We start from the raw sequence: 22,891 nt of genomic DNA on the forward strand, positions 1-22,891 counted from the left end.
TCACTACGTGCCTTTTGCTTGAAATTGCATTCGCCCGGAACTTGCAGGCAGGGGCATTTCTAGGTGGTTTGGAGATACTGAGAGATGAGGGGAGAGAGATTCTTGTCTCTTGGTAACCACCAACCCTCAACCATCACACAATAAGCATGTTGGTGGTTTGTCAACACGTGAGGATTTCAACGCCCATGAAATCGGTTGGGACTAGGTCCAGAGAGGCTGATGTTCCTACCGCAGCCACCTCAGGTACTCAGGAACTGACATGCTGGGGACACCTCCTACCTCCCTCCCTGACCAGCTGCTTCTGTCTTTTCAGTAGTTTCTGCCCCAGAGTGAGCTGAGGTCAGAGAGGTTGAAGGTTTCCCTCATGCTAAAAAATGAGAGCTGAGTTGTGACCACCAGAACCTGGGAGCAGGGCAGAAGATGGGGTGGTTTCCAGCTCAGTACCCTCAAGAAAAATCTCATCTTAGCCCAGCAATCCCATCCGCAGACAAGCGTGCCTTGGCTCCCTTCTAAATCAGGCCTTCCCCCCACTGTCTCTTTTTTAGTTGTTTTATGGGTGCGTATATTTGTCTCCCTAACGAGATGGCAAGCTCCATAAGACCTGGACAGGGCCTGTTTTGTCTGCTTGGCATGTTTCTAATCCCTGACTCACATTAGTCAAATGACTGAATAAATGAATGAGTGCCCCCTGGAGATCCTACCTCTGGGCCTCACAGCAGAGGCAGCTCTTGTCTGTTTACTGAATGTGCTCCAGTGAGCAGAAACAAGTCACTTTCAATTCTGCAATTGATGGTGGGGGCAGGGTGCACTAAGAGGTTCCTTCCCTCTTCCCACCCTCCAACCCCACCCCCCCAGGAAACAGATGGTAAAAATGCTTTATATATTGCTGCTTCTCCTAGCACATTTCTGAGCCGCTACCCTACCCCACCCCGGCACAGCCCAGCTCATTTTTAACTAGGGCTGAAATGGAATCAGCCTAGATGGGCTCTGGTAGTCAATTCTCCCTCCACCTAACTCTGGGCAACACTCTGGGTGGGATGAAAATTCTGTATTTAGTGAACTCTTCCCTCTTCTCTCCACAAACTACCCAACCTTCCTCAGTCCTCTTCAACGTGCGTTCATACTCCTTTTTTAATACTCCAAGCACCATTTCTCAGGCTGTAACTTCGCTTATAGCCCTTCGGTCCAAAAGCAACACATCCCCACTGTGCACCGGCTCAGGGCTGATGGGAGTGGACCGTGGGGAATACACAGGTGAGAGAGACATGACCCTGCCCTCTAGGACTCACAGTTGATTGGAGAAAGCAGACAGGCCAGTTATCATCTCAGTGTAGAAAGGAAGCCCCATTTGACTGGAGAACCAGACCAGGGCTTGGGAAGTAGGTGGCTTATGTAGTGGGCACTTCAAGGGCTTTAGGAACTCACCTGAGAAGGTGTAAGGCACTCAGATGGAGGAAACAGAGGCAAAATCATAGTTGGGCACGTGTGGGCAAGAACCATGGATGCAGAGCATGGGGGATGACCCGCAAAAACAGGTGGGATGTTGTTCTTGGGGATTCTTCAATGTCAGGTGAGGAGATGGGTCTGAATCCAGTGGGCAACAGGGAGCCTTTGAAGGTTTATGAGCTGTGGAGTAACAGACTCTGAGCTGTGCTTGAGAAAGGTTAATAGGGCTGTGAGGAGGATGCTCTAGGTAAAGGGGAGGCAGGGAGACCAGTTAAAGAGTTGTTCTCCTGGGGGAGAGGAGCACTGATGGGCTGTAGGTGGGCAGTGGCAGTGGGCTGGAAGAAGCTGAGTCCCTTGTGCGGTGATGGGTCTCTCTTAACTGCCCTCTCCACCTGATGTTGGTTTGATTTCTTCACATCTCCTTTTGTCTTCTGGTTTCCCCCAGTTTATGCAAAGAAGGAAATTCACACACAAACAACAACAAGCAGTTCCCCGCTTCCTCTGTCTCCTTCAGCCTGGTTCTCTCCTGGCGCGGGCTCTCCTTCGTCTGGACCCCTTTGTAGGGTCTCGGCTGAAGGCTCTCTCTTTTAGCTCCATCCCTATCTTCAGATGCCCACTCTTGGGAATCAGAAAGCTATGCCCAAGCAGGTGGTTTGCCAGCAAATCATGGGAGCAGCACTGCTTTACTCCTAGGAGTTGCCCATCACCAAGGAGCCTGCAGAAGGAGAGGACACCCAGCCCTGCCTAAGGGAGCTCACTTGAAGGAGCACTAAAGGCCCACACTGATGAAACATCCGGAGACCTGTTGAGGGCTGGAACATTCTCCCAGCTCAGAGAGGATCCATGAGCCCTCTCTGCCTCACACAGCTAGTAGCTACAGAAGGTGGGTAGCTTAGGGTTTTGCTTGTTTTGAGTGCCCCAGACATGGCACTTGGAGAACGAAGAGCTGGCATCTAGTGTGGGCCCCTGTGCTGGGTTTCTTGATTTGCAGGGGAGACTAGTCCACCCAGAGAACTCAGGGGTTTCCTCAGGGTGAGGGGGAGGATGTAAATTCTGGATCCCATTTTCCTTGCACCTCCAGGGCTCTGGACAGGTTGCTCATTGTCCCTGTGAGGTCCACGGTACCCTCCTGGGGCCAGTGTCCCAGGGGATTCCCAGGCCCCTTAGGGGACAGACTCGCGGGGCTTAGGAGACCTCATAGGCAAAGCTTGTGAGAGCCTTCCCCAGGGGGCGGGGCTCCAAGCACCTGGGCTCGACCTGGGCCCCGAAGTCCCCCCGAGTCCTAGCCCCGTCTGGCTCAGGACGTGCCATGGGACAACTGATGGCCAAGCTGATGAGCATCTTCGGGGAACGGGGTAAGAGGCACACAAGTCATCCAAGAGACCACTCTGATCCAGCTCCCACCTGCTACCCGCCCCCTCTCCTCCCCCTCAACCTGCGGGGTGGTCTGAGAAGATGTGATGGGGCACCTCAGGCTCAAAGAATCCTGCGTGGGGGCTCCCTGCCGGCTCCGAAGTCTCCCCTGCCCCCTCCCCGCCCACTCCTCGTCGGTCGCGCGCTTCGGTGCATCCCTGAGCGCCCGGCCCAGCGAGCCTCCTTCCTCCGGCTAAACGCTGACGCCGGTTTCCTACGGTCGGTCGTGACTTCACGCTCAGCTCTCTTTTCAGACCCCTTCTCTTGGCAAGAAGCCCTGAGCTCCCCGGACCTTTTGCGCAATCATTTTCCTGGAAATATGGAGAGGGGAAAGTGGGGTTCAGCTCTCATTTCCACTGTCCCGAGGTGGTGCAGGGGTCCCGGCCCGGTGGGAAAGAAACCTGGCCTGTTAGTTTCCAGTGGGGGCGGGGGGCGCGGGAGCAGAAGTAGTACCGTGGGCCGAGGTCCCCCAGCCTGCTGGGAACACTTTTCTCCTTCCTGGGAGGCCTGGTGGGGCACACAATCCCCTGGTCATCGGGTTTGGCACTGACCCTGCCCTTCCCCCGCATGCCTCCAGAGCACAAGGTTATCATCGTGGGACTGGACAATGCAGGGAAGACCACCATTCTCTACCAGCTGTAAGTGACTCTCGGATGGGGCGGGGGCTGGGCTTCCCATCAGACTGACAGGCATTTGGACCAATCACCGGAGCCTTTTCCTGGGTCTTCTTGTAGCCGGGAGAACAGACAGGCGGAGCGAAGGAGTGACCTTCCTGAAACAGGGGCCCCTCAGTTCAGTGGCTTCTCGGCCAGGCGTTAGAATCCTGCTCGGTATGAGCAACCCGACTGCTCCCCGCCATTTACCCGCGGTCCCTGCCAAAGCCGGCTGTGGGCTTAAAACTGTCCAAACCTGACCGATGATCTGCTTCGCCCCCGCTAGCGTCAGGTCTCTGCTAACTCCGGCATCCCAGCCTTGTGTCTTCATTTTTTCTCCCCCTTTCAGTCCCTTTTCAGACTGGAGAAGGAAATGGCAACCCACTCCAGTATTCTTGCCTGGAAAATCCCATGGACGGAGGAGCCTGGTAGGCTACAGTCCATGGGGTCGCAAAGAGTCGGACACGATTGAGCGACTTCACTCACTCGCTTTCAGACCAAAAGGGAGGGCCAGCTTTGGGTCTGGCTGGATTCTGTAGGTCCTGGTCTAGCAGAGCCTGGCACTTGCTCTTTTTCCAATATTCACTCTCTGGATGGCACCTCTCCTGTTTGGAACTTCCAGAGTATTTACTTAGGAAAATTTTCCCTGAAAAAGTATAATTTTTCCTGAAGAAAAGAGAAGTTAGAAGAAAAGAGAAATTCAAACAACTTGAGTATATATATAGTAAGGTTCCCTCTCACCCCTAACTTTCCATTTTATGTCCCAGGTTTTCCAGAGGTATTTCCTACATATAAAAACATGTGTTTTTTCTAGGTCATTTTAAACAAAGCCCCTCTCTGAAGGCCCTCACTTATGTCTGTCCCCTTTTTCAGTCCCTTGCTACTCGATCTGTGGTCCACAGACTGACAGCGTTGACATTAGCTGGAAACTTGTTAGAAATGCAAAATGCTGGGCCCCAGTCCATACCCTCCTGAGCAGAATCTGCAGTTTAGCAAGACTCAGCTGCACTGTTCTAATGAGTCTCCCCTCTCTGGGGTCCAAGTCAAGCAGGACTTGATCTCACTTCTGTCTGCATTCCCTCATCCCCAGCAGAGGCTCCGTCAACCCGGGCTGAGTTGCTCTGAGTTAGATTCAGCCTGACTTAAGGTGGGGTCCAGAGCTGACAGTGAACTGGGCTGAATGGTTGGTGCCCTCTCCTACCTCCCTAGCCTGACAAATGAGGTGATCCATACATGTCCCACCATCGGTAGTAACGTGGAGGAGATTGTTCTGCAAAAGACCCACTTCCTCATGTGGGACATAGGAGGACAGGAGGCTCTGCGCTCCACCTGGAGCACACACTACTCCAACACTGAGGTGAGGAGGCTGCCTGGGCTGGAGGCGCTGAGCTGTGTGATATTAGCCAGTCATTTAACCTCTCTGAGCCTTGGTTCCCCCACTGTGAGACGAAGACTGTAATAATGACCTCTCTGGGACTTCCTGGTGGTCCACTGTTTAAGACTCTGTGCTTCTACTGCAGTGGGTGTGGGTTTAATCCCTGGTTGGGGAACTAAGAGCCCACATGCCATGCAACTTGACCAAAGAATTAAAAAAAAATGATCTCATGAGTTGTTATGAAAATTAAAAAATTAAATGAGCTAATTCAGATGTGTTGAATACTTAACGCAACACAATGCCTGTTAAAATTTTTGAATACTTTCTGGCAGTTTTGTCTGCTTGCTGGCAGCTTTCTGTTTGATGCATCGGATGGGGTAAGCTCTTTGTCTCTGGGGGCCTTACTTTCTCACTCTGGTAGCAGCAGAATCCAGTGGTTTCATTCCTGGAGTGAGAGCTGATTTCAAGCTCCAGCGCTACCACCCTTAGGCTGTATGGCTAGGGGCAAGATACACCGCATCACCTCACTGACCTTCAGTCTCCTCGTTTGTAAATGGGGATAGTAACAGTTCCAGTTCCATAAGGTTGTGGTGAGACCCAAGTGGAGTCACAATGCCCAGGACTTGGCATAACCTCTGGCACACAATCAGAAGTTGTGCTCTCTCCACCCTGGGTCTGGATAAAAAGGGAATTCAGATGGGACGAGGGCAGTGAGGTCTTGAGACTGGACAGTTTGTTTTCTGTGGGGCTCACATCAAGGCAGAGTAAAGTGGGAAGAGACATATTCATGGGATGAATGAATGTGTGTGTCATCACTCACAACTTCCCTCTGCTGGCCAGTTCATCATCCTTGTGATTGACAGCACAGACCGGGATCGGCTGCTGACCACTCGAGAGGAGCTGTACAAGATGCTGGCCCATGAGGTAAGCTCCCTGCAGCTGGGGGAGGACCCAGGGCACTAGCTACTAGCTGTGTGACCTCAGTCTACTCACACAGCTTCCTGAGCATCATTACTGATGTCCCAGTCTCTGAGCACCTCTGTCCTAGCAGCTTGGGCAGGGCAAGGTTATTCCAGATGAAGGGCAATAACGCCTTCAGCACAACTGATCACAGAATTCAGAGTTGCAAGTGCAAGTCCTGACCTCACTTCTCACTCACTGCGGTGGGACCCCACACAAGTTACTGCACTTCTCTAATTCTCAATTTCCCCAAGTACAATATAAGTGGGAAAGGTCATCAATTCCTACCTCCTGGGATCATTGTAAGGATTCTATGAGCTGGTTGAGAGGCACTCTATGAACTGTTGGTGTCGTTTCCTGTGGTTGTTACTGTTGGGCAGGGCCTCCTTCCTTGCCCCACCTGGGCATGGGCCTGTCTTGCTGGGAAAGTAGGAGAGCTCGAGAGGGCTCATGGGGCAGTGAGAAGGGAGGCTGGGTCCTGACAGGCTGACTGGGGCTGGGTTCCTCTGTCCACAGGCTCTACGAGATGCTTCCATCCTCATCTTTGCCAATAAGCAGGACATGAAGGACTCCATGACCATCGTGGAGATCTCCCAGTTCCTCACCCTTAGTGCCATCAAAGACCACCCGTGGCACATACAGGGCTGCTGTGCCCTCACCGGGGAAGGGTTAGTGGCTGTCCTACCTGGACCTTTAGGACCTGTCCCAACCAGCTGACCATCAGAAACTTCTCTTGTCTTTCTCCTGTCAGAATCTGACTCATAGCATCCCTTAGCATCTGGGTCAAGACAGCTGAACACCTACCCACAGTTAAGATGCTGTGGGTAAGCAGTGAGCAAGACAGTGTCTCTGCTCTCCCAGGGGCTTGTTCTAGTGGGGAGAGAGGTGACACTCCAGTCAAACACAAACATTTTCGGTACTGAGAAATGCTATGAAGAAAGTGAAATTGAATAACAGGGATGGGTTTGCTAGAGCTCTAGTGGTCAAGGGACCATGTCTACTAGGAGGTGACTTCTGAACTGAGACCTGAGTGAAGAGACAACCATGGGAAGACCTGGGGGACAAGCCTTCCAGGCAGAAATCACTGACTCTGGCCTTGGGTTTCCTTATCTGTAAAGAAACCTGCTTACTCCCAGTGTTTCCGAAGAGAATAAATGATATCATTCATTTAACATTCACTGGGGACCTACAGTTGTTCCTTCATATCCATGGATTTCACATCCTCAGATTTAACCAACTGTAGATTGGAAATATTCAGAAAAAAAAAAAAAAGCCAGAAAATTCCAAAAAGTGAAAATTGAATTTGTCATGTGCTAGCAATGATTTACATAGCATTTGTATTATATTTACCACTTTTTACATAACATTTACAATATATTAGGTATTATAAGTAGTCTAGAGTTGATTTAAAGTACTGATTTAAATCAGTGACTAGGTTATATGCAAATATATGCCACTTTATACAAGGGGCTTGAATGTCTGAGAATTTTGATGTCTGCAGGGGTCCTGGAACCCTGGAACTCCATGGATACAGAGAAACGACTGTTCTTTGTGCCAGGCACTGTTCTAGACACCTGAAAAAAAGTAGTGAACAAAACAGATAGAAATCCCTGCCCTCGCGGAGCTTACTTTCCAGGAGGGGAGAAAGAGACACTGAACAATAAAAGTAAGAAAAATGTACAGTAAGTTAAAAAGTGATAAGTGTGAAGGGGAAACATCAATAGGAAAGGGAAGTTGGATGTATGTTGGGGAGAATGTTGCAATTTTAGATAATGTGTCCAGGGAGCGGCTGCTGAGAAGAGAGCTGCTGATTGAACATCTGGGGATGTGAAGGAGCTAGGTCATGGTCACACAGAAAGGGTCTTGAATCAGGCCTGGAGAATTCCCTGTCCTCTTCCCTCTCAAGTGGAGTCACAGTGGGTTAGGGGGTTGGATGCCCAGCTGAATAAGGGGAGACTTTAGGCAGGCCAACCCAAGGAACCATGTATTTCTGGCCATGTCCTTCTAACTCCTGGGTCAGGAGGAGCCCCCCGCCCCCGTCTCCAACCCATATTCAGTTCAATTCAATCAGCATTTCCTAAGTAACCCTCATGTGCCATGCATTGTGTCAAGTGATACAGACATGACCAAGACCTCATTCTTGCTAGAGTTGCTCACAGTCTAATGAAAGAACTTGCTTATGGAGCCTCTTTGCAGGCCTTTGAAGCCACCCTGGCACTGACCCAATGATGGAGTGGGTGGAAAGGTGGCATTGGAGGCTTGCCCAAAGACATTGCTAAGGTGGATCTTCAGGCCTCTTTGTCCAAGAAGCCCTCCCTGACTCCCAAACATCCAGAGGTCTCTGTACATCTCCTTTCTAAACGTTATCACAATATGTAGTTATACAATTATTTGTTTGATCATTTGTTTAATATCTATCTCCTCTGCTAGACTGTAAGCCCTAGAGGGCATGTCTATTTTTTCACCAGTAACCCCTAGCATAATACCCATTGCACAGCTCATTTGTATTTGTTAACTGAATGCAAAACTGGATATAAATTTGGGTGTTCCAGCAGTCAGCTCTGGGTGGGGCTGGGGGCTGGGGAGGCCATCAGCCTCATGGGATATGCTGATCTTTGCTCTGTTCTTCCCTCTTCCAGGCTGCCTGCCGGGCTGCAGTGGATGCAGTCTCGGGCCAGTGCCAATTGATGTCCCAGCCTGAGGCCAACCAGAAATTTGGAGGGTTTTGCATGGACTATGTGGGTAGAAAACCCAAGTGACTATTTATTATTTTTCTATGACACTCTAGTGACCAGGAGCATCTGTGGATGGTGAGATTGCCACTGCCCACCCAACCCCCTCACTGAGGAGCTAGACAGAGCACCCTGAGTTGCTGCAGGCAGGACAGCAGAAAAAGCTGCCCTTCACTCCATGGAAGCAGGCATCCTTCTTAGAGACACCAGGGAAGCTGCTGGATGTGTTGGGGGATTAGGAAGTGGAGCCCTCTCCCTCAGCCCTCAACCTCTCTGTAGGAGAAATGGAGGGCAGAGTAAGAGACCCCTGGAATTGTTCTTTATTTCCTAGACCTCTACCCCATGCCCTTAACCCCACTCCAGCTTTCCGGTCCCTTAGCCATCTTTGTCCCATACGCTTCCGTCAAAGGAGATTCCAGAAAGGTGAAGGGGCTGGCTCAGAGGAAGGAGGGCAGAGCCAAAACCTGAGAGGGGAGAGGGTGGAGGACAGGACCTTCCAGCCAGAGACAGTTCCTCATATTGCAGGGGGTTCCACTGCTCCCTCGCCTACGCATTCCCGCTGAGATGCTGGGTCTGACCACAGTTTTTGAGCTTTAAGCTACCCCTTCACTCCCAGTGTCCTCCCAGTGTGAATCCCACTCCTCCCAATATCCCAAATTCCTACAGCATCTGTTTATCTTGTCTTTTTGTAGTGATTTGTTCCCCCAGACCATAGTAGGAATTTTATGAAGATGTAATAAATGCCATTGAAAACTGCTCACCTTTTATTTCTGCCTGCTCCTTTGGCTGCACCTCAAAACTGACTTTCAGTTTCAATCAAAGTTCTCTGGCAGGGGAAATCCACCTAGGAAATGGAAAGGGGCTGCCTCAAGGGTCTCTATGGGGACTGGCTCTTCGGTCCTGGGCTCTATAGCCCTCTGCCAGGTGACTAACACCAGGTTTGCCAGCACTCAGAGCTCTGGGCTCTGCCTGGGCCTAGGGGAAGGAGGGGAGTAGGAGGCTTTGGGGGTTGGAAAAGCCCAGGAGTCCTATCAAAGTAGAGCCGGAAACAGGATGGAAACCCAGGCTGCCAGTCCTGTACGGGGAGCAGTGCTATTGCCCCCAGAAAACCTGGGATGGTCCTGAGGTCAGGAAGTCTGTTCTCTTCCAAAGTCAGGAAGTGCACAACGGTGTGAGAGTCTGGACACAGATATAGTGGGCTCAGGATTTCTTAACCTTGTGGTTTCCATAAAAAATGACGGGGGAGGGGGGGGGAAGAACTCAGGAGGTCTAAACATCTCCATTTAGATGCCGTGTTCCTTCCATCAGGTTAACTACAAAGAACACAATAAGTAAAAAAAAAAAATCAGTTACTCCCTTATTCTGTAGAAATTCATTCTAAGTGGCAAGTCTCAGCGATACCGTGGGGGTATAGCTCAGTGGTAGAGCATTTGACTGCAGATCAAGAGGTCCCCGGTTCAAATCCGGGTGCCCCCTCTAAGGCCTAGTCTTTTTTTTCTCTTCCCATTTCTTAGTCCTGCAGTGCTCCTACTGAAGTTCCCTTACAGGATAAAGGGGAAGAGTCCTTCAACATTGCAGAGCTCTTTTGCCGGCGATCAAGGTGGAGACCCAGGTCCTGCCAAGCCACGTCCCCAGCCTCTTGGGGGCTGTGCAAAGGCCCACTCTCCTGATGGGGTGGAGGCGTGAGCGCCCGCACGCAGGTCGACGTGTCCGGGATCTCAACTGCTGTTGGAAGACAGACTGAATTTCTTAAAGGCCGGGCTTGGGCTGGGACAGGAAGGACTGGCGGTGTCTGTGAGCGTGTAGGAGAGAGATGGGCGCCAAGAGAAACGCTAGGGGCGCTCTAACAAGGCAGGAAAGGGGGACCCAGGCCCAAAAGAAGGTCCAGGAAGTGAGAAATCTAGGGGAAGTGAGGGACATCCCCTGCGGCAGTCCCAAATTGCTTTTTCTTACATCATCAGAATTCTTTAGTTCAGAGTTTCAGGAAACAGACTCTGCATTCAGATAAATAGTCTCTTGAGATTTATAATCTCTCAGTCTCTTGAAAATACTGGATTCCACTTCCGTTTGTGGACGCAGGCACAGCGCCTGCGCTGGAGTAGCACTAAGAAGTCATCCTCAGGCGGGTAAGCAGCAGAGGGGGTATAGCTCAGTGGTAGAGCATTTGACTGCAGATCAAGAGGTCCCCGGTTCAAATCCGGGTGCCCCCTTGCGTGCATTTTTGAGAATCCAAATTCGGATTCTCCCAGCCGCTGCTTTTCTTACAACTTTCTACTTTCACGATTTTGTGTTGACGTTTACTTCACCACTTCTATTTTGGGCAAGATGAGGAACGGCGAGACAGCAAAACAGAAACTTAGAGCAGAGGTTCTCAAAATGTGTTACTGAGAACAGCACCACCAGCTGGGAACGTGTTAGAAATACGGATTCTCGGCCTCAGAGCTGTAGTACTTGGGGGTGGCTCCCAGAAATCTGTGTTTTATAAGCCCCCCAGGTGATTCTGATGTACACTCAAGTTCTAGAAGCTTACATTAAAAAAAAAATTGACACGTCATTTGCTTCTAATTATTTCCAAGTTGCTGTTTCAGCCTGAGTCCTTTATTAAGAGACCTTTTAAAACAGACCGCGCGCGGGGCATCCTGGACAGGGGACTGTTCAAAAAGATCAGGGCCGGAGCTGAAATTCCGTCCTGGGTCCTCTCACCTTGACCTCTCCGAAGGTAGGGGCAAGGAGATGTGAACCCGCCTGGCTGGAGTCGGAGATAACTCTCAGCGCGGAGGCTGGTCTGGAAAATCGAGGAAAACCGCAAAACACGCGCGTTGCGGCTCGTCATGTGGCCACTAGAGGGCAGCAAGAAGCCGCAGCTGGAAGCAGAAGCCTTTTTGATCCTGAGAGTTGGCAAAACCGCAATTTAAATGAGACAACAAGAAGAACTTACAGTCAGGCCTAATCGTGTCCCATTGTAAGTGATTAGGGGACGTGGGGCTAAAGGAGGTCGGTTCTGGGACCCTGGGTCCTGAGGAAGAAGTAACTGGGATTCTGAAAGATGAGTCTTTAGGGCCCCAGCGTCCCCTTCACCCCCATTTTCCCTCCATCCAGCGCGGGATCTCCTTGCCTCCGCACGAAGTAGGTCGAGGAGGGAAGAGGCACCGCCGGGTCCTGACCTGATTCCCTGCCATCTATTAAATCTCCTAAATTGAGGGTATTTTTATTCTGTTCTGGTAGGGTAAAAATAAAAGTGATCTATTCCCAGAGCCTGCTTATAAGGTGGTGGCAGTTGGGTTGAGACGTTTCCTTGCTCTCCTCTGATTGGGTCGGGCCCTGTGGAGGTCTGGGGTCCCCAAAGAGGAGGGTGACCTCAGTTACTTTCCGGGGGTGGGAAGAAGTCCAGGTTATTTCAAAGTAGGGATGATCCAGGTCTCTCCATCCCCATGTCTGCGGGGTGGGATAAAGTGGAGAGAAGCCATAAGAGGCGTGGAATTCAGGCCTCTGCTGCAAGGGGAGACTCCTTGGGTGGGGGTGGGCATCAGATCCCTACACAACTCCGTGGAACAGCCCAGAAAGTCGGGAAGCCTGGTGGAAATGGGTCGGGGGTGGATGGTAGGAGCCCAGGGTCTGAGGTAGGGGCGCCCGCTGTCCCTTGCTGGGCTCTGGCCCTTCGAGCCTTCTCTCCACCGGTTTCCCCCAGGGAGTGGAGGAGGGGAAGGCAGGCAGGAGCTAAGGTGCGGTGTAGGGGTAGCTGATGCTCTTCGGGGGTTCTCCCAGCCGGAGGGTTCCCCGCCCGGTCCCCCTCCTCCTCCCGCCACCCCCCTCCCCCCGCCTGGGAAGCGGCCGCGGGAGCTCTCGGGGAGCGCTCGGGCTGGGCTGGGAGGGCTGGGGAAGACTCGGGGCGAGCTCCGGAGGCGCCGCGCCCCCCCGCCCCGCCCCCTCCCCGGTCCCCGCTCCGGGAGGCCGCTCGGCTTGCTCGCCGCCCGCTGGCGCTCCGCCGCTCTCACTGCTTGCCTGCCCCGCGCTCTGCTGCCGCTCTGCCGCCCGCCCCTCCGCCGGCCAACCCGGGGGACCGCGCAGCCCGAGCCGGGCCGGGACAGCTGCGGGCCGGGGGCGGGTCCTGGCCTCCACCATGCGGGCCAAGCTCTGGCTCCTCGTGCTGGTGCTCAGGGAGGCTGCCCGGGCTCTGAGCCCCCAGCCCGGAGCAGGTAGGACTGGCCAGAGTTGGTGGGGGTGGGTCAGGGTCGTAGGTCGGGGGGGCAGGTGGGCAGGCGTGGGCATGGACCTGGTACCGGCAGGCTGGCGATGTCAGAGGCGCCGGGGGTCGTGTCCGCGGGAGGCCAGGAGCGCTGTGGACGGTGGCAGGTGACCAGGGACCCCTACTTTCCTAAACACACAGGGTGTGTGAGTGAGGGTGGGAGGATCAGACACCGATGCCCCGATTTCTCCTTCCCTCCTGGAAGGACTGGAGGGACCCCAGTAGAGAGGGAATCCATAAGGCATTGGGCTTTGGCCCCCAACGGGACGGTGGGAGAATCACAGGGACCCCTGGCCACACTGGGTGAGGCTGAATTCTGATGAGATGCGGAATCTGGGATGTCTCTTGCCTCAGTTTTGTTTCCTTTTTCTCTCCCCTGCCCCCACTCCCAAGCTGACCCAGTCTGGGGTCTGAATGGCAGCAGCCAGGAGGATGGAGGAGACCCACCATCTCTCCTCCAGCAAGGGCAGTGGGGAGCCTGACGCCCTGTCCTCTCTGTTTGGTACTTGAAGAGCCGCGCTGGGCCCAGAAAGAAGCAACTTGCTGCTTCCCCACCCCCACCTCTAGGGTCCACCAGTCACTCTTGCTCTAACTCTGCCCTGGTGGCCCTTGGCCTGTAGCTGTTCTGGCTCTAGATTAGGAGGGTGGCGTGTCCTACCTTCCTCACAGCAGTTCTCTGCAATCATTCTCCCACCTGGAAGTCCTTTCTGAGATCTACCTTGAGTCTCTCCTGTTGTAAAGGAGAGCCGTTTTTCAACAAGTAATTTTGCATTCTCCTCTTTCTTCCTCATGTATGCAGGCATTCTCTGGGGTTGGGGAGGTGGGTAATTGCAGTCAAGCCTCTTGACAGAGAGAACTGGGAAGATAGAGTTCCGTGCCTCACAGGCATAGATGTCCCCCAGGGTGGGATGGAGTAGGTGGAGAGTTTGTCCAGGGGGATGCAGTAGTTGGGCGGCTGTGTCTCAGGGGTCTACGGGCATCAGGCACAGCATCAGTGATGGCATTCTTGATTTTAATGGTTCCTGAATATAGTTGAGACAGGCCTGGGTTTCTGTTGAGAGGGAGAGTGTGGGCAGAGGGCAGCAGAAGCTGAGGTGGCAAGAGGCTGCTGGTGCAAAACCACCAGTTTTCAGAGAGAAAAAGAGACAGACGGTGGCCAGAGACTTCACTTCTAGTTCCAACATCTTGCTTGCTGTGTGACCTTGGGCAAGTCACTTTCCTTCTCTGGGCCTGTTTCCTCCCTTATAACGTGAGGCTGTGGGCAAAATCTTTGTGGGGTTATGGAATTATGAGAGAGATTTTTTTCTTTTTTATGACTCTCTTAACTTTTCAGATTTGTTATGATGTGTATGGGGTAATTGCAAAAAAAAAAAAAAAGATTAAGTCAATATAAAAAGGAATGGGTTGGACAGGTCAATTTTTGAGCTCCTTGGCAAACCCATCCTGATGGGACCTTCTGAACTCTGGATATGACTGGGTTGATGAGGGATGGCTCTGAACCCGACTGAGATGGGAGATCCACGGAAAGGGGTGGGGAAGAGGGCATTGGAAGGAAACAAGGATGGGCAACGTGGGGGCCAGAGCCAGGCCTGTCTGAGGGCTGGCAGAGGGGCAGGCAGAGACTCGAATCACATCTCGCAGCAGAGGACACCCTGTCTCCTCAGCTTTGACAGATTCAGCTGGGAGAAATGAACTTTCTCTGCAGCAGGCGAGATTGGTGAGGCTGAAGGAAGCCAGCGGGGGCAGCTGCTGACTCTCGAGTCGTGCTTTTTTTCACAACAACCAGACTGGGTTTGAGCGGGGCCCTGAGTGGAGGCAGGGGGTGTCTTCTAGGGAGAACAGATGTGGGGGGGACCCTCTGGGGGAGGGCTGCTCCGGTGGGTGGTGGAGCCCTGGAGACAGGTGAGAGGGCAGTTGGGGGCTGGACCTGAGGGGTGGGTGCTGCCATCCAGCCCCAAGAATCCAAGTCCTCTGTGCTGGGCTGGGAGGGAGGATGCGGGGGGCGGGGGACGGGGGCCAGGGCTCAGGGGGGAGCTGAGCTCTCCCCTCCCTCTTGATGAACTGACCTTGAAACTTCATCTATCATTAAAACAGGAGCAGGAGAAAGATGAGCGACCCAAAGATACAGTCAGGCGGTGAGGGAGGCCAACAGAAGCTGACAGGCAGATAGACAGATGCGGAGACAGGAAGATACTAGGGTGCGTGGTGGGAGCTGGGGGCACTCTGGGGTCTGGGCTGAGTGAAACCAGAAGTGCCTACAGCAGACAGAGAAGGAAAAGGCCACTGGAGGTGGCATCCTGTCCTGGGAATTAGCAGATCAGGCCCAGCTCCAACCCTGGGTGACCCTGGCAGCTTTCCTTTTTCTGCCCCTTGGATTCTCCATCCATAAAATGAGGTTTGGACCAGATTGCCTCTAGGGCCCCTTGGAGCCTTGACTCGGCTTCCAGCCTTTTCCTTGCGCACCAGGGCTCTTCAAACAAATGGAGACTGAAATCCAAGCTCTGCCCAGTGGCCACTGGACAGCCCCTCCCCACCCCCCACTCTGCTCCACTCTGCCCGGGGGGTCTGCTCCCCAGATCACTCAGGCTGCTGTCCCCTGGGATCGCCAGGTAACTGGCTTCTCTTCATCCAGGTCTCAGTCAGCTCAAGGGCCCCCTCTGAGAGAGGCTCCCTGAGGGCCCTGTCCAGAGTAGAAACAACCCCCAACCCTTCCGTCCTTCTGTTTCCTCCACAGTCCTTCTCACCATCTCACATTGTCCTACTGGCTGAATTGCTAATTTTGTGTGTGTCTTTCCCAACTAGAATCTTCATGGGCACAGGGCTTGTGTCTGCCTGTTTGCTGTTTTTGCCCCAGCACTCAGCACAGTGCCTGGCACATATGCATATGTGCCAAGTCGCTTCAGAGTCTTTGTGACCCTATGGTCCATGGCCCACCAGGCTCCTCTGTCCATGGGATTCTCCAGGCAAGAATACTGGAGTGGGTTGCCATGCCCTCCTCCAGGGGATCCTCCTGACCCAGGGATTGAACTTGGGTCTCTTATGTCTCCTGCATTGGCAGGTGAGTTCTTTATCACTCTTGCCACCTGGGAAGACCCCCTGGCACACGGGGCTCAATAAACGTGTATTGAGTGAGTGATTGAGTTAGACGGGGTCACAGACCCCATTCTGTCCCTTTGAGAGAAACTCAGAGAGGCAAATTCTTCTTTTCTCCTCTCTTCCTCTCCTTTCTTCTGAGCCACTGGCCATCCCTCCCTGCCCATTCCTCATGCCTCCCTCTCTCTCCCCAGATCAGGGTCCTCAGTGGGTCTCTGCCTGCCTGCAGGAGGGAAGAGAGTGAGGTTGGCGGCTTTGTAACTGAGAGGCAGGATTTCAATTGAGGGTCTGGAGCCTTCCCCAGACCCCTTGGAAAATTGGTCCTCATATGAACCCAGGAAAGGCAGGAGGACCCTGCTGGATGCTTTGTGTACAGTATTTTGTTAAAGACTCACAAAATGACTTGCCAAGTGTAGGTTTTATCATTTCTGTTTTCCAGAGGAGGAAACTTGAGAGATTGTGCAATTTGTCCAACGTCATAGTCAGGAAGAGGTAGAGTCAAGGTTCCATCTCAAGCTTATTTGATTCCAAACTTGTGTTTTAATTGCTGTGATAACAAGGAGGGTTTCTGGTGAGGCTGTGCCCCAAGGGAAGGGTCTTCTAAGCTCTGTGGGCCTCAGAAGCTATGGAAATTTAAACATGCCTTCCTTCCTTCCTTCCATCCATCACCTGTGGTGCTTGTCCAGCAGCTGCTCCATGTCAAGCACCTGGAGCTTGTGGCTGCACAGGTAGCAGTGATTTGTCAGGATCAGGGCTGGGACCATGCACGTAGCATTTGGGGTGAGGCACAGAAATGTCAGAGAAGGCGCTGGGAAGAAGTGACATCTTGTGAGACTTGAAGGATGAGCAAGAGCTCATCAGCTCCCTTTATTTATGGAGCAGAGTGATCTAGGTTGAGAAAACTGCCTGTGTGAAGCCCCATGGCCAGAAAGAGTGGGGCTGAGTCCTGGAAAGGAAGATAGGGGACTGAAGAAGCCAGCAGGGATCTGATCACGAAGGGGCTCCAGTGCTGAGTGGGAGAGCTGGGCTGTCAGCTGAAGGGTCGTGGCAAGAGGGGAGTATGGGAAGGATGGAATGGAGTTTTTCCTCTGGACAGGATGCTCTGGCAGGCATGTGGGAGACTGGCCCAGGGGCATGAAGGGTAGAGGCTGAAGTCATCACCAGGAAAGAGGTGATGGCCGCCACAACTGAGTGATGGCCATGGGGTTGGAATGGCAAGCTCGGGTGATGGGTGGGATGAAGGTGGCTTGGCTCAGGAGCTGGGATAGTGGGACCAGGCCTCCCAAAGTCAGCGCATTGCTTCTTGCCCTGGAGCAGGGCAGCGGCACCAGAAGAGATTTGGGGCATGGCTACCGGGCTGCCCCTCGGCATTCCAAGGGGTACAGTCTGCCGGGGAACCTCCCAGGTTTGGGCCCAACGGCACCTGTGCATCCTGCCCTGGGGCCGCCCTGCACCTTCAGGAATAGCCTGGCCTGTCGGTCCCCTGGTGTACAGTGGTGTGAGCAAACCTGCACCTGCTGTGCCTGAGTGCAAACCCCAGACTGGTCACGTGGCCTGGCTTTCCCAGTTTGTTAAATGGATCTACAACAGCACCCCTCTCATGAGGCGATTGTGGGGATTTAATGAGTTAGTGGGTTTACCACTCTTGGAATAGTGCCAGTACAGGGTACGCATTCTATAGAAATGAGCTATTATTGTTATTATCCCTCACAGCGCGAACACTAGACTTGTTCGCTACTTGGGGTCATGGGTGGTGGAATGGATGAATGCATGACTAGCTGTGCTCTGGAAGCTTCTCGCCATCACTCACAGGCGGGTCCCCTCACATGCAGAGGCAGGGGATGGCTGCTGGGAAGAGAGCAGAGCAGATGGCAGCCAGGGGTTGGAGCCCACAGGAGGAAGACCCAGGCCTTCAGGCATGTGTGTGTGTGTGTGTGCACATAGGCCCTTACATACACACGTGCAAAGCCAGCTGTGCTGATTCCTTCTGCAAGCTGAGGGAGTGATGTCCCATCCTAGTCAACTGGGAAGGGGCAGGGTGTCAGGGAGACAGTTGTGGCAGGGGCTGGGAGGGCGAGATTCAGGGTTAGGTCAGGGCAGGGCAGGTTCCTCCGTGACCTCCTTCTCTGTCCCTTGGCCCTTCTCCTTTCTGGATACTTGGTCTCTGGTCCTGGCCCTGAGTCTTCCTACGTATAAAATCTTATTTTTGCTTCTTACCGTATGATCATGGTGGCCTGTGCCTTAGGCACAATTGTCATTCCCATTTTCTACTTCTACTTAGAGAAGTGAACTGGTGGGTCCGAGGTCACACAGCCTGTGGATGTCAGGTGTGCCCTCCCTGGCCACACTTCTGGTGGGGCCCTCTCACCAGGCCTCGGGTCGCATCATCCAGGCACCTCCTGTCTCGGTTGCAGGACTGTGATGCCTGCAGATCCCTAGCGTCCCTTTCCAGGCCAGCTAAGCTCCTCTGCTTGTTCTGCACAAGCTCCTTTCCTGTTCTGGCTCCTGCCCAGGCCCGAGGGCTGCTTGCAGGAGGACCCAGGGAGCTGGGCAGGGCAGCCCAGCACAAATAGTTCTGACTCCAAAGGCAGCTGTGGGCCCCACCCGAGAGGGGCAAGACAGCCCTGGCTTGGGGTCCGAGCCGCAGGCAGGCTGCCTTCCCAGTACTGGGTTCAGGTCCATCTCAGCCAGTGGGCATCTTGGGGCAGGGGTCTGGAGACCACCCTTTCCCTATCTTCTCCAGAGCATCTGGTTGCGATTAGGGGCAGGGGAGTGGGAGGGGGCCGGCAAGGATCCAGCAGGCGCCAGCAGCCAAGAATGACTTAATTGGATAAAATGTCTAATGACAAACCAGAGCCCCACAGCAAAGAGTCCTGGCCCTAGCCCCAGGCCTGGTCCTGGCCAAGCCTTTTCTCAACCTCTGTCCTTGCTGGCTCCCAAGTTACCTCCAGTATCATGTCATGTCCTCAGTTGTGCAGTGACTGGGCACCCACTGTTTGTAGGCACCAGGATACGCAGTTACGGTAGGTGGCAGAGTGCTGGGGGAGCCCAAGTCTACCAGGGAGGTGGGCACATAGTTGGACCACTGGCGGGTGCTGCAGGAGAGAAGGCTACCCCCGGGAGCTCTGGGGACCAGGTGGGGCAGGGCATCTGACACAGCACAGGCCTGAAACTGGTGGAGGTCACAGGGAATGTCAGCTCCTCCCATCTGGTACATACACACGGCCATAGTAGGTGTGGCAATTGGAGAAACAGGATAAGACACATCTTTGTGGGCATGCATAAGTCTTTTTCTGAAATGGAAAAGCATGGTTTCTGTGTCATTTGGAATACATTTAATGACCAAGAGGGAACTGGAGAGAATATTGAGTCGAGGAACGGCTGCTAGATGGCCTGGGTGCAGCCACTCTTCAATCCTGTGCCCGCCGCAGACATTGCCAATTGATCGTGACCATCTTTCCTGCTAAACACAAATGAAGCCTCAGAATTCTTCCCAATTAGAGCATTCCTGGTTCTCACTAATCCACTGGAGGTGGCTTTTGAGATGAAACCCATTTGTTATCCTCGATGGGTTTGTAAAGCTCCTTGTTCCATGGGGAAAGTGACTTGCCGAAGATGTTTCAAGGTAGTGATAAAACTCAACAGTGCTCCCCACTATAGAGACATCTTCAGTTGTCACAACCTGGGAAGAGGCGCTACTGGCTTCGAGTGGGTAGGGGCCAGGAATGCTGCTAAAAAATCCTGCAATCCTGCAATGTATGGGACAGTCCCCCACAACAAAGAATCATCCAGTCCAAAATGTCAGTGGTACCAAGAATGAGAAGCCCTGAACTAAAATAACTCTGCTCTCTGGCTTCTAGTCCCTGGAGTCCCTTGGAAGATGAGATTATGTGCCATTTCTGGCAGAGAAATAGGGAATTGGTTTGGAAAGTACTAGAGCAGTTGTTCTCACCCTTGTCTGCCTTCTCAGGTCCTGGGCATCTCAGAAACTCCCCTGGGGATCATTTAAAAGTCCTCACACACAGGCCACATCATAGACTAACTACATCAGAATCTCTGGAGTGGAGAATCCAGACATCAGGAATTTTTAAAGCTTCCCAGATGATTCTAATGAGATTGAGAATAATCAACCCTTTGGGGGCAGATCAGCCTGGGTTTGAAACTTCTCTCCATCCCTGATCTGCTCTATGACCTTCTTTAACCTCTGTGAACTGCTGATTCCTGTTGGAAAAATGGAGAGCATCAGATTTTCAGTGGAGGGCTGGAGTGAGGGCTCAAGTGTCCCGAATGCAAAGTTTGTGGGGTGAGCTTGGTGCATGCTGGGTGTCTCTGGCCCTGGTGTCAGTGTCCCCAGAGTCAATGATTATATCAGGGGGGTCAGCGCTTCTCAGAATAAGCGGGCTGGTCCCCCTCCCGGCCTTCACTCTGACTGCCAGGACTCAGCTTTCTGTCCCTTTCTCCCAGGTCAGGATGCAGGTCAAGGCTCTGGAGGGGCCACCCAGGGGACCGCGTGGGGCTGGAATCGGAGAGCCGGAGAGAGCCCTGGCCAGGTGTCGGAGCTGGACAGGACTCAGCTGAGCCAGGACCTGGGTGGGGGCACCCTGGCCATTGACAAACTGCCGGACAACGGGACCAGGGTGGTGGTGAGTGCTGGAGGGACACAGAGGGGGAGGAAGTGGGTGGGTGGGGGGGCGGCCCTGGTGCCCCTTGCAAACTTCTCAGACCCACTAGTGTATCCTTTGGGGTCGATCCTGGAGGTCAGGGTGGAGAGAGGGCTCCCAGGGGAGGGGATGAAAGCCCGGCCCAGCCTGGGTCAGAAAATCTTAGCATCTCAGAGCTTCATAGGCTGCCTACCTCCTTGTGGACTCAGAGAGGTGCAGTGACTTGCTCAAGGATGCACAGCATGTCCACAGGATTCAGGACACTGGACCCTTCCACGTCTTAGGGCCTCCGCTAGAAGCAGAATGAAGGTGGCTATTACTAGTCACATTGACTGCCAGCTCTGGTCCTGTGCCTACCTCATTTCTGTGCCATCTACAGACCATGTGGTCCCAAAGGGTTAATGGTGTGACTGCTCAGCCCTGGGGCAGGGCGCTCTGAGCAGAGAAGGCAATTAGAGTGGTGTGGCTGAAGAAAACCTCCTCTGCCTGGGGCAGTCCTGGGGCTGGTGAAGCAGGGAAGACTGTGCAGCGCTTCCCGGCGGCCACAGAAGAGCTGATGGGGGCTTCTGTGTCCGGGGGGAATCTGTAATCACGGGTGTGTCTGAGGGTTACTGTGTATTGTGTACATTTGCCTGTGTGTCTGTCACCGTGGGCTGCTGTGTCTGTGATGAGTGTGAGTGTGTGAGAGAGACTGTATGAACATGACCGTGGTCACGAGCGGAGGCGGCCATGGCTGCAAGTGAAGAGGGTGGATTCTCAGGTGGCAGAAAACTACGGAAGGAGAAGCAATAAGAGGATGGGCATTTCTTTATGTTTCGATAACTCGTTTTTTAAATCCAAGACGCACACGCAATCAAAAAGGTCAAATAGTGCTGAAGTCAGAAAATAAAACACAGCCGTCCGCCCCTCCGCTTTGGACCTGCCCACCCCTCACTCAGAATATGCCACTTTGAGCTTTTCACCTGGCTGTTACCTCCGTGTGTTTCTAAGTAATTTGCTTATGCAGCTGCCTCTTGATAAATCTGTTTAGACATTATATGTTGATTGCCCATTGTGTAGATGAAGATTCACCTTCTGTATACACCCCCAAACATGGTTTAATGCTCTCAATATTATTAAATCCATAGGCTCTGCTTTTTATCTTTATCAGGTAAATATTGTTCACTACTAAGCCAATCAGGGCACTATCATTGTTTCCTTTCTTGCATCATTTTTGCTTTTCCTGCCTCCCACCCCCACCCAGTTGCTTAGATTTTTGTATTTACCAACAGTATATGTTCTTTTTTTTTTTTTTATTAATTTAAAAAAAAAAATCTTTTGACTTCACTGAGCAGCATGAGGGTTCTTAATTCTCTGACTAGGAATCAAATCCACATCTCCCTGCACTTGAAGCACTGAGTCTTAACCACTGGACCACCAGGAAAGTCCATGGCTATGTATTCTTAAACATTCACTGGCCTCAAATATAATTTTTGGCACAGTCAAACCTGTCTCATTTTCATTTTTATTTTTTGGAATGTCTCTCCTGTCGTCACGCTGCTCCAACCTGGCCTGGTGCTCGCCTGCCTGCCTGCAGCCACCCTGGAACTCCATCTCTCTCCTCGCTGCGTGCCCTATCCTGTTGATCCTGTGTCTTTTCTTTCCTGCTTTGCTCCCTCATTTGTTTAGCTTCCTGAGAAAGGTTATAGAAGAAGAGAAATTCTTTGGAGAACTTGCACGTCTGAAAATGCCTTTATTCTATCCTCACACTTGATTGATGGTTTGGCTGAATATAGAATTCTAGATTAAAAATAATCTTCCTTCACGGGTTTGCAGGCATCTCACATGGTCGTCTGGCTTCTGATGTCACCGTTGTGTCTGATGTCGTGCTTATGCTCATTGTAGATAACTGCTTTCCCGGAAGCTTTCAGGGTGTTACCTTAAGTTAACCCCAGCCTTCTAAAAGTGCCTGTCCTGACTTTTCTCTCTCACTGTGCTGAACAATTGATGGGCTATTTCAACCCAGGCACTTATATTCACCAGTTCTGGAAAACCTTCTTATTTTATTGCTTTGACTATCTTCTCTCTTACTACATATTCAATTCTTTCTTCCAGACCCCTTGATTAGATGTCTATCTAAATTGATTCCCAAACTTTCTTCTCGCTTCTGTTGTCCATCCCTTTGTATTTTTTTTGTTTGTCTGTTAGTTGGCTTGTAAGTGTTGTTGTTGATCCACTTTCTGGGGGATTTTCTCAACCCTTTTTTTTTTTTTTTTTTTTTTTTAGTATTTATTGATTTGGCTTTGCTGGGTCTTAGTTGCAGCCCATGGGAT

General features: G+C 52.4%; 2 protein-coding genes and 2 non-coding genes across 4 annotated transcripts in view; all 4 read left to right on the top strand.

The window, feature by feature from the left end:
- The first annotated feature begins 1,960 nt into the window (after positions 1-1,960).
- On the top strand, positions 1,961-9,329 carry ARL5C (ADP ribosylation factor like GTPase 5C). Its single transcript, XM_065910262.1, has 6 exons — positions 1,961-2,329; positions 3,437-3,497; positions 4,722-4,869; positions 5,728-5,811; positions 6,364-6,515; positions 8,487-9,329. The coding sequence occupies exons 1-6, from the start codon at positions 2,290-2,292 to the stop codon at positions 8,533-8,535; spliced, it is 534 nt and encodes a 177-aa protein (XP_065766334.1). The 5' UTR covers positions 1,961-2,289; the 3' UTR covers positions 8,536-9,329.
- Positions 9,330-9,983: 654 nt separating this feature from the next.
- TRNAC-GCA (transfer RNA cysteine (anticodon GCA)) lies at positions 9,984-10,055 on the top strand. The gene has a single exon. It is a non-coding gene; the product is annotated as a tRNA-Cys (tRNA).
- Positions 10,056-10,717: 662 nt separating this feature from the next.
- Positions 10,718-10,789, top strand: TRNAC-GCA (transfer RNA cysteine (anticodon GCA)). Its single transcript has one exon. It is a non-coding gene; the product is annotated as a tRNA-Cys (tRNA).
- A 1,725-nt stretch (positions 10,790-12,514) lies between these two features.
- Positions 12,515-22,891, top strand: part of PLXDC1 (plexin domain containing 1) — a 65,230-nt gene continuing 54,853 nt past the window's right edge. Inside the window, exons 1-2 of the mRNA XM_065909418.1 lie at positions 12,515-12,775; positions 20,383-20,561. Of these exons, the coding sequence (XP_065765490.1) occupies positions 12,700-12,775; positions 20,383-20,561 (255 nt within the window). The 5' untranslated portion in view covers positions 12,515-12,699. The remainder of the gene's footprint in view (positions 12,776-20,382; positions 20,562-22,891) is intronic.

This window comes from Muntiacus reevesi, chromosome 18, assembly GCF_963930625.1.
Source record: "Muntiacus reevesi chromosome 18, mMunRee1.1, whole genome shotgun sequence".
Classification (NCBI taxonomy): Eukaryota; Metazoa; Chordata; class Mammalia; order Artiodactyla; family Cervidae; genus Muntiacus; species Muntiacus reevesi.